We start from the raw sequence: 16,082 nt of genomic DNA, 5'->3' as shown, positions 1-16,082 counted from the left end.
GGTAACCGACCTCGAGTGGGGTTCGTGCTTTACCCCTACCATATGGATCCACAAGTTGGATCCGGATGGATCCAACTGTGGATCCTCGTATTAGGTTTATATATACACATATATATATGTATTTATTTGTTTTAAACATTTGTTATTTATATTTTTATTATTAGTTTTATTATAATTGTGGATATAAAGACCACTTTATGAGTCCTAGATCCGAAATGTGGACTTGAGGCCCAAATTGCCTATTTCGTAATATATTTGTTGAGAATAGGTGGTTTTAAGTTTAAGCCTTATTAAATTAGAGGTGATTTGAAATTTTATTAAATAATGGACTTAGATGTAATTTCTTCCTTTTGGCTTATCTCTATTTAACATAGAGAGTAGCTGCCCTAATCGTATATGAAGTTTACTTTCTGTGCAGCCGTCTCTCTCTCTCTCTCTACCCAAGGTTCGGTGCTTCTCATCCATCCTTCAACATGGTATCAGAGCAGTCGATCGTGGGAGCGTGATCGATCGTGAACAATCTACGGTTGATCTACACCTTAAAAAAAATGATATATTCAAATATGGTCAGTTTTCTTTTAAGACGTGTCATCAGATCTAAGGGAGCATCGTGGAAGTGTGGCTTCAGATTTGGCAGCCGTAACCCTTGAGCCATGTCGTGATTTTTTGGGTTTGGCAGCTTATAACAGATTATATGTACTGCTGCCGTGATTTTGTATCGTGTCCCTTGAAGAAATGATCTTCCTTCTTCATCTGTCGTGATTTCAGCATCTACCGTGATTTCTGCTGGGTCGTGAAATTTTTTTTCTCATGCTGTCGTGAGTTACAACATCTATCTATATGATTTCAACAACAACTGTCATGATTTACAGCTGTCGTAAGTTCAACTTTTGTTGTGATTTCAGCACCTGTCGTGATTACCTGCTGGGTCGTGATTTTTTTGTCGTGATTTTTTTTTGAAAGCTAAGTTAGGTTGACCCTCACCAGTTTTTATTCAACGTACCACTGAGTTTTGAACCTGCTATGTATCACCACAAGGAGACTGCATTGACAACTCCTACCAACCATGCTGTCGTGATTTTTTTTGTGAAAGAAACATGTTAGTTTCGGTTGTGCTCATGTCGTGGAAGCAGCAAGCGTGAGTCTTTGTTGTGTTGAAATCAGGTCTGATTGTAATTCCCTGTGTCGTTTGTGGGTGTCGAAAACAAAAAGGGGCAGTTGCTGATCTGTGTGTCGTGGTGAAGATCAAACTCAGTTGTTGATCTACATATTGGGTGCCGAAAAAAAAGGGGGGGAGAAAGAATCAGATCTGACTGATTTCAGATCTGATTATTTAGTGGATCGTGGGAGTAGTCTTGAACTATGCTATTGCTATTGTACATTCTTGGGAACGTGTGAAGGCAAAGCTCGTGAAAGGTTGATCGCGTGAAGGTGATTTCTGGATTTCCTTTTGGACAGATCGTCTCTAGAAGATCAGATCTACAAGTTGTGATGAATCCATGGGTTCCTGATCTGGTGAGTGGTATGGATGTTGCGCAGACGTCGTAAAGCAGAGTAACAGTTTTTTTTGTGGACATGCATAGTGTGGAGTTTTTTTTTGTCGTGGTGGAGACAAATTAGTGTCATCAATCTGAATTGTAGGGTAATTTTTGATCCTATGGGTTGCACTTTTCAGGACTTGCTTACGGGAAAGAGGATCAGTGGCGGCTATGAGGAAGGTGGTGTGTATTATCTACATCAACCAGTGGGTTCTGTCTATTCTGCTGTTACGTCTTCCTCGAGTCCTTTGTTATGGCATCATCGTCTGGGTCATCTTCCACTGTCAAAACTTTGTCGAGTCATTCCTCATATACCTCCCTCAGTTTCTTTTCAATGCGAAACATGTCAATTGGGAAAACATTGCCGAAACTCTTTTCCCTCTAGTCAAAGTCCATCGAGTCAGAGATTGTTTGATCTTCTTCATGTCGATGTATGGGGTCCGAGTAGGATTCCTAGTAGGTCTCAGTGTCGTTATTATTTGGTCATTGTTGATGACTTCTCAAGGTTATCATGGGTGTTCTTGTTGAAAGATCGGTCTCAAGGCCCTGTCATTCTTAAATCTTTGATTGTTGAAATAAAAACTCAATTTGAGATGTGTGTTAGAATTGTTCGCACTGATAATGCTCTTGAGTTCAAATCCAAAGACTTGCTTCAATTCTATTCTGATAAAGGGATTCAACCTCAATTTACATGTCCTCATACATCCCAACAAAATGGTGTGGCTGAGAGGAAACATAGACAAATTCTCAATGTTTCTCGGTGCCTAATGATTCAATCCAATATGCCTGCATCATACTGGGGAGATGCAGTTTTGACTGCTGGTTTTCTTATAAACCGCATGCCTTCAAGTTCTGTAGAAGAACAGATCCCAATCCAAATTCTCCATCCTGAGGTTCCTCTTTTTCCTATCCCCCCTAAAGTTTTTGGATGTGTGTGCTTTGTGCATAAGCTGGGTCCTGATCGAGATAAACTTGCTTCACAGTCTATTAAATGTGTTTTCCATGGGTATCCTAACAATAAAAAAGATATCGTTGCTATGACCCTATATCCCATAAAGAGTATGTCAGTGCGGATGTTACCTTCTTTGAGTCTACTCCATATTTCTCGAGTACTACTCCAAGGTTACATGAGAGTCAGGGTGATGTCTTTCCTCTGCCAATTTCTCCTTTTCCTTTAGAGTCGTTCACTCCACAGCCTGGGGCTCCATCCTCTGGGGAGTCTCGATACAGAAACCCTCCTATAGTGTATACTCACAGGTTACCACCTACCTCCATGCCTCCATTATCTCCTTCTCCTGAGGCAAGTATATCTGAACATACTGAAGTTTCTGCTCTTGATAAGGATCTTCCTATTGCTCTGCGAAAAGGGAAAAGACAGTGCACCCTTCATCCCATTTCTCAGTTTGTTTCTGAAGTTAATCTTGGGGCATCCATGAAGAATTTTATCTCGGCTTTGTCTGCCTCTTCTGTTTCGCTTCATCACAGTCAGGCTCTATTCGACCCCAAATGGATGCAGGCTATGCAGGATGAGATGGATGCCCTATACTCCAGGGGCACTTGGGACTTGGTTGATCCTCCAACTGATGCATATATTGTTGGCTACAAATGGGTATATACCATTAAATATAACTCAGATGGGTCAATTGAACGGTACAAAGCCCGGTTGGTTGCAAAAGGCTATACTCAGACTTATGGTGTTGATTTTTTTGAAACTTTTTCCCCAGTCGCTCGTCTTGGAACTATTCGTCTTGTTATCTCTGTTGCAGTGCACTATGGATGACCCTTGTCTCAGTTGTATGTCAAGAATGCCTTTTTGTATGGAGATTTACATGAAACAATCTATATGCAACAACCCCTAGGCTTTGAGGTTCAGGGGGAGTGTCAGGAAGTGTGCAAGTTGAAGAAGGCTATTTATGGCCTGAAGCAGAGTCCTCGAGCAACAACAACAATAACAACAACTACGCCTTCATCCCAAAATAATTGGGGTCGGCGATATGAACCAAAAAAGGAAATCATTATGGGTCTTCCACATGAATCCTTCTCCTCCAATCATTTCTATCCAATGCCATGTCCTTGGTGAGGTTCAAAGCATTCATATTCTTTCCTATCACCTCCATCCATGTCTTCCTAGGCCTACCCCGACCTTTTTTAACTAATATATTTTTCCATTTCTCCATCCTTCTAACTGGAGCATCATTAGGCCTTCGCCGAATATGTCCAAACCACCGTAAACGGTTCTCTCTCATCTTATTTTCAATGGGTGCAACGCCTACCTTCTTACGTATCTCCTCGTTCCGAATCTTATCTTTTATTGTATTTCCACACATCCATCTCAGCATACGCATCTCAGCTACACTCATTTTTTGAATATGATGTCTCTTGGCAGCCCAACATTCCGTACCATATAGTAAAGCAGAGTCCTCGGGCATGGTTTCAAAAATTATTTGAGGTATTGTCGGAGTTTGGATTTGTCAGGTCAGTCTCAGACCACTCCTTGTTTATCAAGCAAACTAGTGCTGGAATTGTTGTTATGGTGGTATATGTCGATGGCATCATATTAACAGGAAGCAGTGCCCAAGATATTTCCGCAACAAAGGATCATCTTCAGAAACACTTTGTTACTAAAGATCTTGGTTCCCTTCGATATTTTTTGGGTATTGAGGCTGCAAGAAACAAAGAGGGCTTAGTTTTGTCACAAAGAAAGTATGTGATGGACCTTTTAAAAGAGACTGGAATGCTAGGAGCGAAGCCAGCTAACATTCCTATGGATCCTAAAACTCATGTTTGATGAGAAATCTGAATATGTGGATAGTACTAGTTTTAGATTCTTGGTGGGTAAGTTGTTATATGTGACCGTTACTAGACCTGACATTTCATTAGCCGTGAGTAAAATTAGTCAATTCATGGATAAACCTACCAAAGCTCACTGGGATGCAACTATGATGGTTCTCAGGTACTTAAAATCATCTCCTGGTAAAGGACTCTTGTTTAAACAAAATCCTTCCTTGGACGTTGTTGCTTACACTGACGCAGATTATGCGGGGTCTATCGAAGATAGAAAATCAACAACTGGATTTTGTGTTTTTGTGGGAGGAAATCTTGTTACCTGGAGGAGTAAGAAACAAACTGTTGTAGCCAGGTCGAGTGCTGAATCAGAATACAGAGCTATGACTCAGACCGCAGCTGAGATCATGTAGGTAAAATCAGTTTTGACCGAACTTCAGGTGAAAGTATCCCTACCTATGGTGATGGTGTGTGACAATAGGGCTGCTACATATATTGCCAACAACCCAGTTTTTCATGAAAGGACTAAACATATTGAAGTTGACTGTCACTATGTACGTGACTTGATTCAGACTGGTTATATTTGCACAGATCATGTATCTTCCGAAGATCAAGTTGCTGATGTCTTTACCAAGGCCCTTGCGAGGCCTAGTTTCTTCCATTGTTGTGACAAGCTGAGCATGATCAATATCTATGCTCCAGCTTGAGGGGGAGTGTTGAGAATAGATGGTTTTAAGTTTAAGCCTTATTAAATTAGAGGTGATTTGAAATTTTATTAAATAATGGACTTAGATGTAATTTCTTCCTTTTGGCTTATCTCTATTTAACGTAGAGAGTAGCTGCCCTAATCGTATATGAAGTTTACTTTATGTGCAGCCGTCTCTCTCTCTCTCTCTCTACCCAAGGTTCGGTGCTTCTCATCCATCCTACAACAATATTTATTAGCGAAAATTTTTGGTTTTTACAGGAGGTGGTTACCACCCTTCCAGTTTCATAATTTCTGGTTTTTGCCTTGTGGATTACAAGCCAAGGCAAAGAGTGATTTGTCATTTGGTAGTAGTGGCTTCTCTTAGGGTATGTTTGGTTGCATCTCATGTGATTCTCATTTGAACAGTACCTCAAAAGCAACCAAACATAATGGCACAGAACCCCAAAGCAAACCGAGTTGCCACAAACCTCAAAAGTAAGATTTAGAAAGTGAATATCATTTGTGTGAGATTCATTTTCTCATGAGGTCTCATGAGATTTTGAAAGTGAATCTCTTTTGAACAGTATTTCACTTTTCAAAAACACAACCAGACATACCCTTAATATGGTGGTACACTTTGAAGGGAAGGAATCAGAGAATCTTTAAATATTTAGCCTCAGCCATTGAAGTTCCACACCGAAGGATTCAACAGTTTCTTTGAGGATGTGAGTCAAATCGATGGGAAAAGATCTAAGATCTAACCTGGATCAAGGGTTGCAGAAAAGGAATCTAGAGACTTAGGTGATTATTGTAAGCATGATGTTTTGTCATCTAACAGTTTTGTATTGTTGTTTTTCATTTTGTATCTTTTCTTTTGATGAATGATATCTTCAAAGAGATCTGCCATAGCAGTATAGCACTTCATTGATTTCGGTATTCTTTGCTCAAATAATTTGCCTGTACAGTATGTTATCTCTTTCTATGATTCTATCGATATGTAGTTCATTTTGAGTATTTCTTCTGTATTTTTTTTTGATAATTGCAATTCATGAGATAATTCACATCAAACTTAACCATAGGAATGCTAAGAGTTTGTTTATCCATTTTAAGGTTGCTTTTACTAGCTATTTTTCCTGAAGACCTTTTTTGACTCTTGGATATGGGACAGAAACTACCATTCAGGTGCTTCCTAGGCTCAACAAAATAAAGTTTAACAGTGGAGTTCTAGATGAGCTTTTGTTTCTGGACATGCCCCAGGAGCATAGGCTTCCTTCTGGGATTATGTTGTTGGAGTGTGCAAAAGCTGTACAAGAATGTGTCTATGAGAAGCTCCGCGTTGTTCGTGAAGGTCAACTTCGTATTGCTTTCAGTCCTGATATGAAGGTAAGCAACTAGGACATCAATATTTAGCTATTTGTCTGTCTTTTAAATGTTTTAGGAGAATAATATCTTGAACCAGTTATAAGTTTAAAAATGAGTCCCAGAAGCTCTCTGCAGCCATGATTCACCTTCCAAAATTTTGTTCACCTTTTTTATTAAATTGAAAATGTCATTGATTTTGTATATCTGGCAGCATGACATGATGGAACTGGAATTTCAGATTCTATTTTGGAGACATGTAGACATCACTTTGAGAATTTGCTGAGGTTGTTTTCTTATTCAGATTTTGTCTTGGGAATTCTGTGCTCAGCGTCATGAGGAGCTTTTGCCTCGTAGATTGGTGGCACCTCAGGTACTAATATATGTTTATTATCTTCTTTACAAATGTTGTATTATTTGCTCACAAATTGAGCAGTTTTGTCAACTTTGTTTTTTTATTTGGGTTAATCTTATAAGTTTTTCATTGGAGATCTTTTTACAAATTTTTTTCTGGCAATTTTTCCCACATGATTTTAGAGGGAGATGAGTAGACGTGTTAAGCGGATGGGCTATTTCCTGCCACAATCAAAGGAAAATATGTTGTTATTTTCTACTGTGTGTGTGTGTGTGTGCGCGCACGCTTGTGTGGTCAACTTTTTTCGCAATGTGATGATATTGTTGTGACACATTCAAACAACAATTTTAAAGGTGAAATATCCGTTGCACTTATAGTTCTTCTGAAAAAAAGGAATGTTCTAGGAGAATGTAGACCTTTATTGATTCTTGCTTTTGAGAATAAAAACCAGAAGGCATAATTACTTTTTTTGAGGTAAGGATTTGTTTCTATTAATGAAAATTGGTACAGGTGTCGATTTTCTTGAGATGCTTTCTTCCCAAGAGACCATCACCCAAATTGGATTTATGTCCAATATTGCCCTTCCTCATGCAGTGTAAAATCTTGGATATGATTAAGGCTTGCCTCTATCATTGGATTTTGGAACTAAAGCACAAATGCAATAAAATAAAATATATATTGCCATATTTGCAATCTATTGTATTTTACTGTTAGTTAATTTTGAAGAACTGTGGCAATTAAATAGATGATATATTTCTTACAATTGCATTCTGTTGTAGCTCACTGTTAGTGAGTTTTATAGCAGGCTGTTACTGCTCCTTTTGATGTTCATGATGTGAGATTTCATTCTAGTCGGTTGTTTGTTATTGTAAATAGTATCATCTCTGAATTAAATATTAGTAATTTCCTCTAGTTATTATCCTTTGTCTGCTCCTGTTGCTGCCTAGCTAGCAAAATGATCTTATTAGGAATTGGGGCACTAAAGCAATGCACATTCTCCATTTCAATGCTTAACAAGCCTTCTTTGTAAATTAAGACAAAGAGGATTCAGGGAGATAACAGGGATAAGATTCAAGTAGGTTGTCGTTTATGGGGGAAAAGAAAAAAAGCTCCTCAGATGAATGGAATCCTTTGTCTCTTCTTCCTAACTTTGGCACAACCAATCTCAGGGTAAAAGGTCCCTAATTGTGATTTGTAGAAAATGATCGATGCACAGCCACCTGTGTAGAGAGAGAGAGAGAGAGAGAGAGAGAGAGTCAGCTGCACAATAGAAAACTCGTTAAACATGGATTAGGGCTTCTCTCTATATTAAATAGAGAGAGGCTAAAAAGAATAATTACATCTAAGCCCATTATGAAAACAAAATATCAAAAAACCTCTAATATAAAAAAGACTTAAACTTAAAACCACCTATTCTCAACACTCCCTCTCAAGCTGGAGCATAGATATCAATCATGCTCAGCTTGTCACAACATTTTGAGAAATTTGGCCTAGCAAGAGGCTTTGTAAACATATCTGCAACTTGGTCTTTCGACTTTAGATATTTGGTAGTGATATGACAAACTTGAATCATATCTCTTACATAGTGGCAATCAACCTCAATGTGCTTTGTTCTCTCATGAAAGACAGGATTGTTTGCTATATATGTTGCCGCTTTGTTATCGCACATCATGGTCATGGGAGAGAAAACCTTCACCTGAAGATCATGACGAACAATACGAACCCACATCAATTCAGCAGCTGTTTGGACCATAGCCCGATATTCTGATTCTGCACTCGACCTGGAAACCACATTTTGTTTCTTACTTCTCCACGAAATCAAGTTGTCTCCCAAAAACACACAGAATCCTGTGATAGATTTTCTATCTACTACAGATCCAGCATAGTCAGCATCAGAGATTTTAGATATCTGAGAATCATTATGGCTGCATTCTAGTGTACTTCAGTTGGTTTGTCCATAAACTGGATAACTTTGCTTACGGCTAAAGCAATATCCGGCCTGGTCACAGTTACATATAATAGCTTGCCTACTAGGGAGCGATAGCTTTTGCTATCAACTGGTTTTGACCCTTCTTCAAACAACTGAACTTTATGGTCCATGGGAATATTTGCTGGTTTAACTCCCAACATGCTCGTTTCCTTTAATAAGTCAAGAAGATACTTCCGTTGAGACAAAACCATCCCTTCACGGCTCCTGGCAACTTTTATACCCAGAAAATACCTGAGTGAACCAAGGTCTTTTGTAACAAAGTGTTTTTGAAGATGAGCCTTTGTGGCTTCAATAGCTTTCACATCATCTCCTGTAAGAATGATGTCATCCACATATACCACCATAACAACTATGCCAGAGCTAGTTTTCTTTGTAATTAGTGTATGATCTGCTGCTGACCTATTAAAGCCAAAGCGTGACATCACTTCAAACAACTTTTGAAACCATGCACGAGCACTTTGTTTCAAGCCATAAATCGCCTTTCTCAATCTACACACCTTCTGACACTCCCCCTCAACCTCGAATCCTGGAGGTTGTTGCATGTAAACGGTCTCAGATAGATCCCCATATAGAAATGCATTTTTCACATCTAATTGGCACAAGCTCCAACCACGTTGAACAACTACTGAGAGAACAAGACGAATGGTACCCATCCGTGCAACAGGAGAAAATGTTTCAAAGAAGTCAATACCATATGTCTGAGTATACCCTTTCGCTACTAATCTGGCCTTGTACCTTTCAATAGAACCATCAGATTTGTACTTTATTGTATATACCCATTTACATCCAACAATGTCAGCATCTGCTGGGGAATCAACTAGATCCCATGTATGCTGAGATACTAAAGCATTCATTTCTTCTTGCATAGCCAGCTTCCAGCGATTATCAAGCTCTGCCTGTTGATAGTTCAGAGGAATAGTTTCAGCAGATAAGGCTGAAATAAAAGACTTCATCTGATTTCCAATTCTGGCATCGGAGACAAAATGAGATATGGGATATAAGGTACATTGTCGTGTCCCCTTTCGTAGGGCAATAGGCCTGTTATCATCATCATGAAGATCACTATTGTCAGTAGAACTTACCTCAGGAGAAGAAGAAGATGAAGGCTCTTGCGGAGGTGGAGCTCTACGCACATATACCAATGGAGGATTATTAAATCTGGAAGAGGATGAAGTTTGGTTCGGTAATGAGGGCACAAATTCCAAAGGAAAAGGAGGTATAGGTAATGGAAAAGACTCAACTGGATCAACCTGCAGCGGGGAACCAGAAATGGAGTAATATGGAGTGAATTCCAAGAAAGATACATCCGCACTGACATACTCTCGGCGAGAAATAGGATCATAACATCGATATCCCTTTTGATTTTTGGGATAACCTATAAATATGCATTTTGTAGCTTGAGCAGCTAATTTATCACGGTCAGGGCCAAGTTTGTGTACAAAACAAACACATCCAAATATTTTTGGTGGGAAAGAAAAGAGTGGGGCATTAGGTTTTAGGATATGTAATGGAATTTGATCACCCACAGAAGACGAAGGCATGTGGTTGATCAGATAGCAAGCAGTGGTAATCGCATCACCCCAATATAACGCAGGAACATTGGATTGAATCATAATGGTTCTGGCAACATCAACATCAAGCAGGTGCCGATGTTTTCGCTCAGCCACCCCATTTTGTTGAGTTGAATAAGCACATGAAGTTTGGGGTTGGATGCCATGATCTTGGTAAAATTGTAACAGACCTTTTGATTTAAACTCGAGAGCATTATCAGTGCGAACAATCTTGACAATAAATTCAAACTGAGTTTTTTATTTCAAGAATTAAGGATTTGATAATACTTGGAACTTCAGATCGTTCTTTTATTAAAAACACCCATGACAACTTAGAGAAATCATCAACAATAACAAGATAGTAACGACACTGAGTCCTAGTAGGAATAGTTCAAAAACTTTATTACTAGACTGACTCTGACTCAAAGGGAACGAACTTCGATGATGCTTTCCCAACTGACATGCTTCGTACTGAAATGATGTGGTGGAAGGAATTTGAGGAAAGACCGAACGAAGCTTTGACAATGAAGGATGACCAAGACGACGATGCCACTGAACAAGACTGAATGAGTGTTCTACTGCAACATGAACATTACCCATTGGATGATGTAGGTAGTAAACTCCATTTTCTTCATAGCCTCCACCAATCATCTTTCTCGTCAGCAAATCCTGAAAATGACAACCCATCGGATCAAATATTACTCTACAGTTTTGTTCTCTTATAAGGCAACTAGCAGAGAGTAAACTTTGAGGAAAGTTTGGAGCATGAAGAACATTTTTCAACTGTAATGAGGAGGATATAGAATTATTTCCCTGACCAACGACCGGGGAGGAACTCCCATCGGCTAATGAGACTCCTCGATGAGCATTAATATCCTTTATATCTGAGAAAACAAGTGAATTTCCACACAAATGTCTGGATGCACCAGAGTCAATAATCCACTTACTGTCAGTCGGATGAAGATGATTTCCGGTTGAATAGGCAACACCAGCTACAGGAGTAGTGAAACTCAAAGGACGAAGTGCTATCAACTCATCATATTCAACACGACTGAGGGTGATACGACGGTCACTTGCAGAGATATTCTCCTGTACATTTGTTGCCTCGATAGTAGTAACATTTGCTTTAGGGGCATATGACTTTGATGAAGAAGAGGTTGGCCGACCATGCTTATCCCAACAACGATCTTCTAAATATCCAGATTTTCCACAGAATGTACATTGAAGCTTTCCTCTGCCTCCCATACCACGTCCACGACCTCGTCCTCTGATATTCTGAATATTTCCATGCCCATAACCAGATGAGACAACAAGAGCAGATGACTGAGTCACAGGCTGAGATTGTGGAAGAGAGATCGCAAGTCTATTCAGACGATTGTATGCATCAGCAAGAGTAGGAACATCTGATTCAGTCAACATTTAAACTTTTGCAACAGAAAATTCTGAAGAGAGACCTGTAAGAAAGCGAGCAACCATGGTTTGTTCTTGATGATCCTTTTGCTTCGAGCAACAAAGAGGCCTCTGAGCATTAAGTCTTTCAAACGCAGCTTTGACAGAGGTATAGTATTGGGCCAAGGTCTGATCTCCCTGCTGCAAATTATATATTTCCTGTTCGACTTGCAGGATACGACTCACATTAGTTTCTTGTGAGTATGTATCACGAAGATTGTCCCACATCAGTTTGGCTGTATTATAGTAGATCAATCCATCTGCAATATGGGGTTCGACACTATTCATGATCCATGACATAACTATGTCATTATCTTCATCCCACGTAACATATTTTCCCAATTTTTCAGTGGGTTCATCTTCCAACAGAATATGTTTTCAACGATGTCTAGATACCGACATCATAAAAGTTCTGACCACCTGACATAGTTGGTTTCATTCAACCTTACGGAAGAGCCGTACGAGAAGGGGTTGGCAAAAGCCTTATACTCCCCAATATGTTCCATTTTAGAATCGCATTTCGAAGTTTGAGCCATACTGCTCACTTGAACAACAAGTGCTCAAATAGAATTTTCCAACACAGCAGGGAATCAGACCTGCTGTTTTCAAAAAAAAAAAACAGCCCACAAACAGCAGGGAATCACTCCTGCTGTTTTCACGACAGAAGGATAACTTAAACTAACATGCTTCACAGCACGAAACAAAACTCGACACAGCAGGGAATCACGACCATTGCTGCGCCCAAACACACCACGAGCAACGATAATATGCAGTCGCAAAAAAATATTCACGACAACTGCTGTTCTCTAATCATATAGGGCACGACAACCAATAAGTCTTCAGGGCACAGTTAAACAGATCAATCATATTAAATCTTGATCACACGCAATTCGCACAGGAAATAAAAGCTGCTCTCAAACAACAGGAAATCACGACAGTCACGCAACAACACATGAAATGAAATCACGGCAGGCACGCAACAACACAAAAACTTTCTGCTGCTCCCAAATAGCAGGAAGACAACTCGGCAACAAACAAAAAATCACGTCACGACAGGAACAAAACTCGACAACCAAAGATCACGGCAGGAAATCCTGGAAATCACGCCAGATCACGAAAACAAAAAAAACTCCAAACTGAGGAGCTCAAGGGTTACGGCTCTAGGAAATCTTCGCTGGGAGCTCCATCCTTAGATCTGACGACAGATCTAGGTAACATCCCAGATCTGTTATCCGATCTTCCATAACGTGCAACAACAAACCTGATTTCAAGCAGTCGGTTTTTTTTTTTCGTTGGTGAAGATCAGTCCTCTCGTGATCACGCTCCCGAGATCGAGGGCTCTGATACCATGTAGAAGGAAGATCGATGCGCAGCCACCTGTGTAGAGAGAGAGAGAAAGAGAGAGAGAGAGAGAGAGAGAGAGAGTCGGCTGCATAATAGAAAACTCGTTAACTTGGATTAGGGCTTCTCTCTATATTAAATAGAGAGAGGCTAAAAAGAATAATTACATCTAAGCCCATTATGAAAACAAAATATCAAAAACCTCTAATATAAAAAAGACTTGAACTTAAAACCACCTATTCTCAACAAAAATTAATGTACCCACCATAGTTTTCACACTTTAAATGACCCCAAACTTTTGCCACCTTTAAGCAAATATCCTATTTCTCCACACCTTCAGTTTGATCTTGGATTTGTGTTGAATATGGAGTTAAAATTAACATTTGTCCTCATAGAAACATGTAAACAACTCTTTGCTCACTGTAAATTTATTTTCTACCTTTAAGTCATTAGATGTTCATTGTTGGCCTTGATGATTACGGATTCAACAAAAGCTTTTTGTTTGTTGACGGAATGTGTTGTTTCAGATGTAAGGTCAGGACAAGGATGAGTTAAGAAGGTTGGAAATAAAATTGGACTGAGTTATTTTTATAAGGGTAAACTGATCATTTATTTTGATGTTTGTAACTTCCTGGAGTTATTTGCATAGCCCAGGTTAAAAGTTTGGGGGTATTTGAAAAGTGAGAGACCTTTGTTGGATATGTTAATTAGGATTAAAAGTTTGGTGGTCATTTGAAGATTACCTGAAGGTTTTTCACGGTCTCCTTTTGCTACTATTTTGACACTTTAAAACAATGAGATGGATGGAAATCATGACATCTTTGGGATGCAGAGTGTGTGTTTCTGAATTACATTATTGAAACTTTGCTATGCATTGGTGCAATATACTTGGAACTTTCCATGTACTAACATCCCTTCTCCTAGCCATTGGGACCTTTGTTGCTAGTCGTTGGCCATTAAGGGCTATTCATTTCCAGCCGTTTGACCCAGAGTTACCAGTCGAGGAAGAGGGAGCGGGAAGCGAGGCACTTTCAAAAATTTAGGAAGCGGGGAAGCGTGGGACCACTTAGAAGAAAATTCCGAACCGTCTCGGAAGCGAACCGGAAGCGAGGGGAAGCGAAAAAATGGGAAAAATGGGGAAGCGAGGGGGAATCGTGGGGGAAGCGCGCTTCCCAAAAAAAGGGGACGCTTCCCCTCACGCTTCGGAAGCATGACGTTTCGCGCTTCCGAAGCGCGCTTCCCCTTTTGCCTAGGCGCTTCCGGTAACTCTGGTTTGACCCCCTTTATGAGGCTGGTGGCGCTGGGGCCTATATATGCATCCATCCTCCCATTTCTCTCTCTGTCTTTCCCCTTGTGCTTCCTAGCTCATACGAGCCCTCTCTCTTTTTCTCTCTTCCTATCCCTCTCCCTAGTTGGTTTAGACCTTGACTTAGTCAAGGCTGTGCCTAATTTGAGCCTAGGATCTACGCTTATGTCGAGCTTAGGTTTTGCCTAACCTACTTAAGAGGCTATTCAAGGTGGTCTGTGTTGAGTTACTCGGTCTCACCCAATGCAGAGCATGGACCGACCTTCACGAGTAGGTGAAAGCTCAGTTGTATCCTGGGACCGAGGTTGCACTAATACTCATTGCACCAAGGATGTGGTCTAAGTGGGGCGATCATTGCTTTAAAGATAGCATGTCTAACACATGCCTCCGAGTGTACCTAGTTCAAGATCGGTTGCCATACACACTGCGATAATTTCCCAACAGACCTTCGATGGAGCTCGGTTGGTCAAGTTCAAGGCTTTCACAAGCTCATCTCAAGTTTTTTGCTGCTTGTGATAACACCATTCTCGACCTCAGCTGAAATGATTCCTACCCCATAATAATGTGAGGAAAAAGCTCTAAAAAATGCTAAAAGGACAAACCATGAAAAAACAATGCAACAAGGTGATTTGAGAGGGAAAGAAAGAGCGTGAGAGGAAGGGGGTTCGGGCGGGGATTTGTAGGAGGGTGGCCCCCTAAAAAGGAAGGACCCAGGCGGCTGCGCTACCCCTCCCTCCCCACATCGATACGTCCTGCGTTAGGGTTCTAAGAGAACCATAACGTCCCTCTTATCGGGCAGGCTCTGGAGCGGCCACCTAACTTAAACAAAAAAAAATTCTTACACGGGGCACGACCCAGGTTCGAGGTCCGGGATCCAAACCTGGTCTAGATCCGCGATGGCTTTGCGAAGTGGGTCCGCAGGTCGGATCCAAATGGGTCCAACCGCGGATCTACTTGCTAAGTTTAATTTATGTAATATATTTTATATTTCTATATATATGATATTATATATGGACCCTTTTTATGAATTCTGGATCCGAAACGTGGATCCCAGCCCCAAACTCAGAAAATTGAGTATAAATTCACATAATTAACAAAAATTTAAGGTTATAAACTGTAACGCCCCAAAATTTCGACTTGTGATTTCGAATCGAAAAACCTTTCAAAGATTTAAAGTTTAATATTTAAAAACAACAGCGGAAGACATTTAGAAAGGGATACAAGTCAACAATCCTGGGTACGTTAGCTGAAAAACCATCATTCACATGTACCACATCTTAAAGGAATTTAAGAAATAAGGCAATCGATTAAAATCTGCAGTTTATTACAAAATGAGTCTTTTATTCCAAAGTTCTATAAATCTAAGAAAAACTCCAAAAAGTCCCAGAGCCAAGCCGCCAGCAGAAAGAAAATAAATCTTGATCCACGTTGCACCACGCCATCGGCCGCCAGTGAAGTCCTACTCCTCACCTGCCCATGAAATGGGTCAGTTTCATAACAAACTAGTAGGTGCACGAACAGATAAGTAGAATGAAAATAAAACAGGACATTCATGAGATAAGCAGTTATGATATTTAAGCAATTAAAGCAGTTGTAGTCTATTCTACCAAATGTAATAAGTGCAAAGAGAAACAATGTAAGTCTCAGTCATCTATATCTATTCCTGAATATATTCTTTAAGTTCTGATATTAACTGGCCTGTGGGTACGCACAGACGCGAAA

At 40.0% G+C, this 16,082-nt stretch overlaps 1 protein-coding gene across 3 annotated transcripts in view; it reads left to right on the top strand.

The window, feature by feature from the left end:
• LOC149817641 (putative transcriptional regulator SLK2) overlaps positions 1 to 16,082 on the top strand; it is a 97,438-nt gene that overhangs the window by 28,857 nt on the left and 52,499 nt on the right. For all 3 annotated transcript variants that reach the window (XM_089985159.1, XM_089985160.1, XM_089985161.1), the window contains exons 5-6: positions 6,179 to 6,393; positions 6,674 to 6,742. In XM_089985159.1, coding sequence (XP_089841285.1) covers positions 6,179 to 6,393; positions 6,674 to 6,742 — 284 coding nt within the window. The remainder of the gene's footprint in view (positions 1 to 6,178; positions 6,394 to 6,673; positions 6,743 to 16,082) is intronic.

Source organism: Nuphar pumila, chromosome 13, assembly GCF_984573655.1.
Source record: "Nuphar pumila chromosome 13, dmNupPumi1.hap1.1, whole genome shotgun sequence".
NCBI classification, from domain to species: Eukaryota; Viridiplantae; Streptophyta; class Magnoliopsida; order Nymphaeales; family Nymphaeaceae; genus Nuphar; species Nuphar pumila.
The sequence above is the reverse complement of the archived record's forward strand: the minus strand, read 5'-3'. Positions and strand labels throughout refer to the sequence as shown.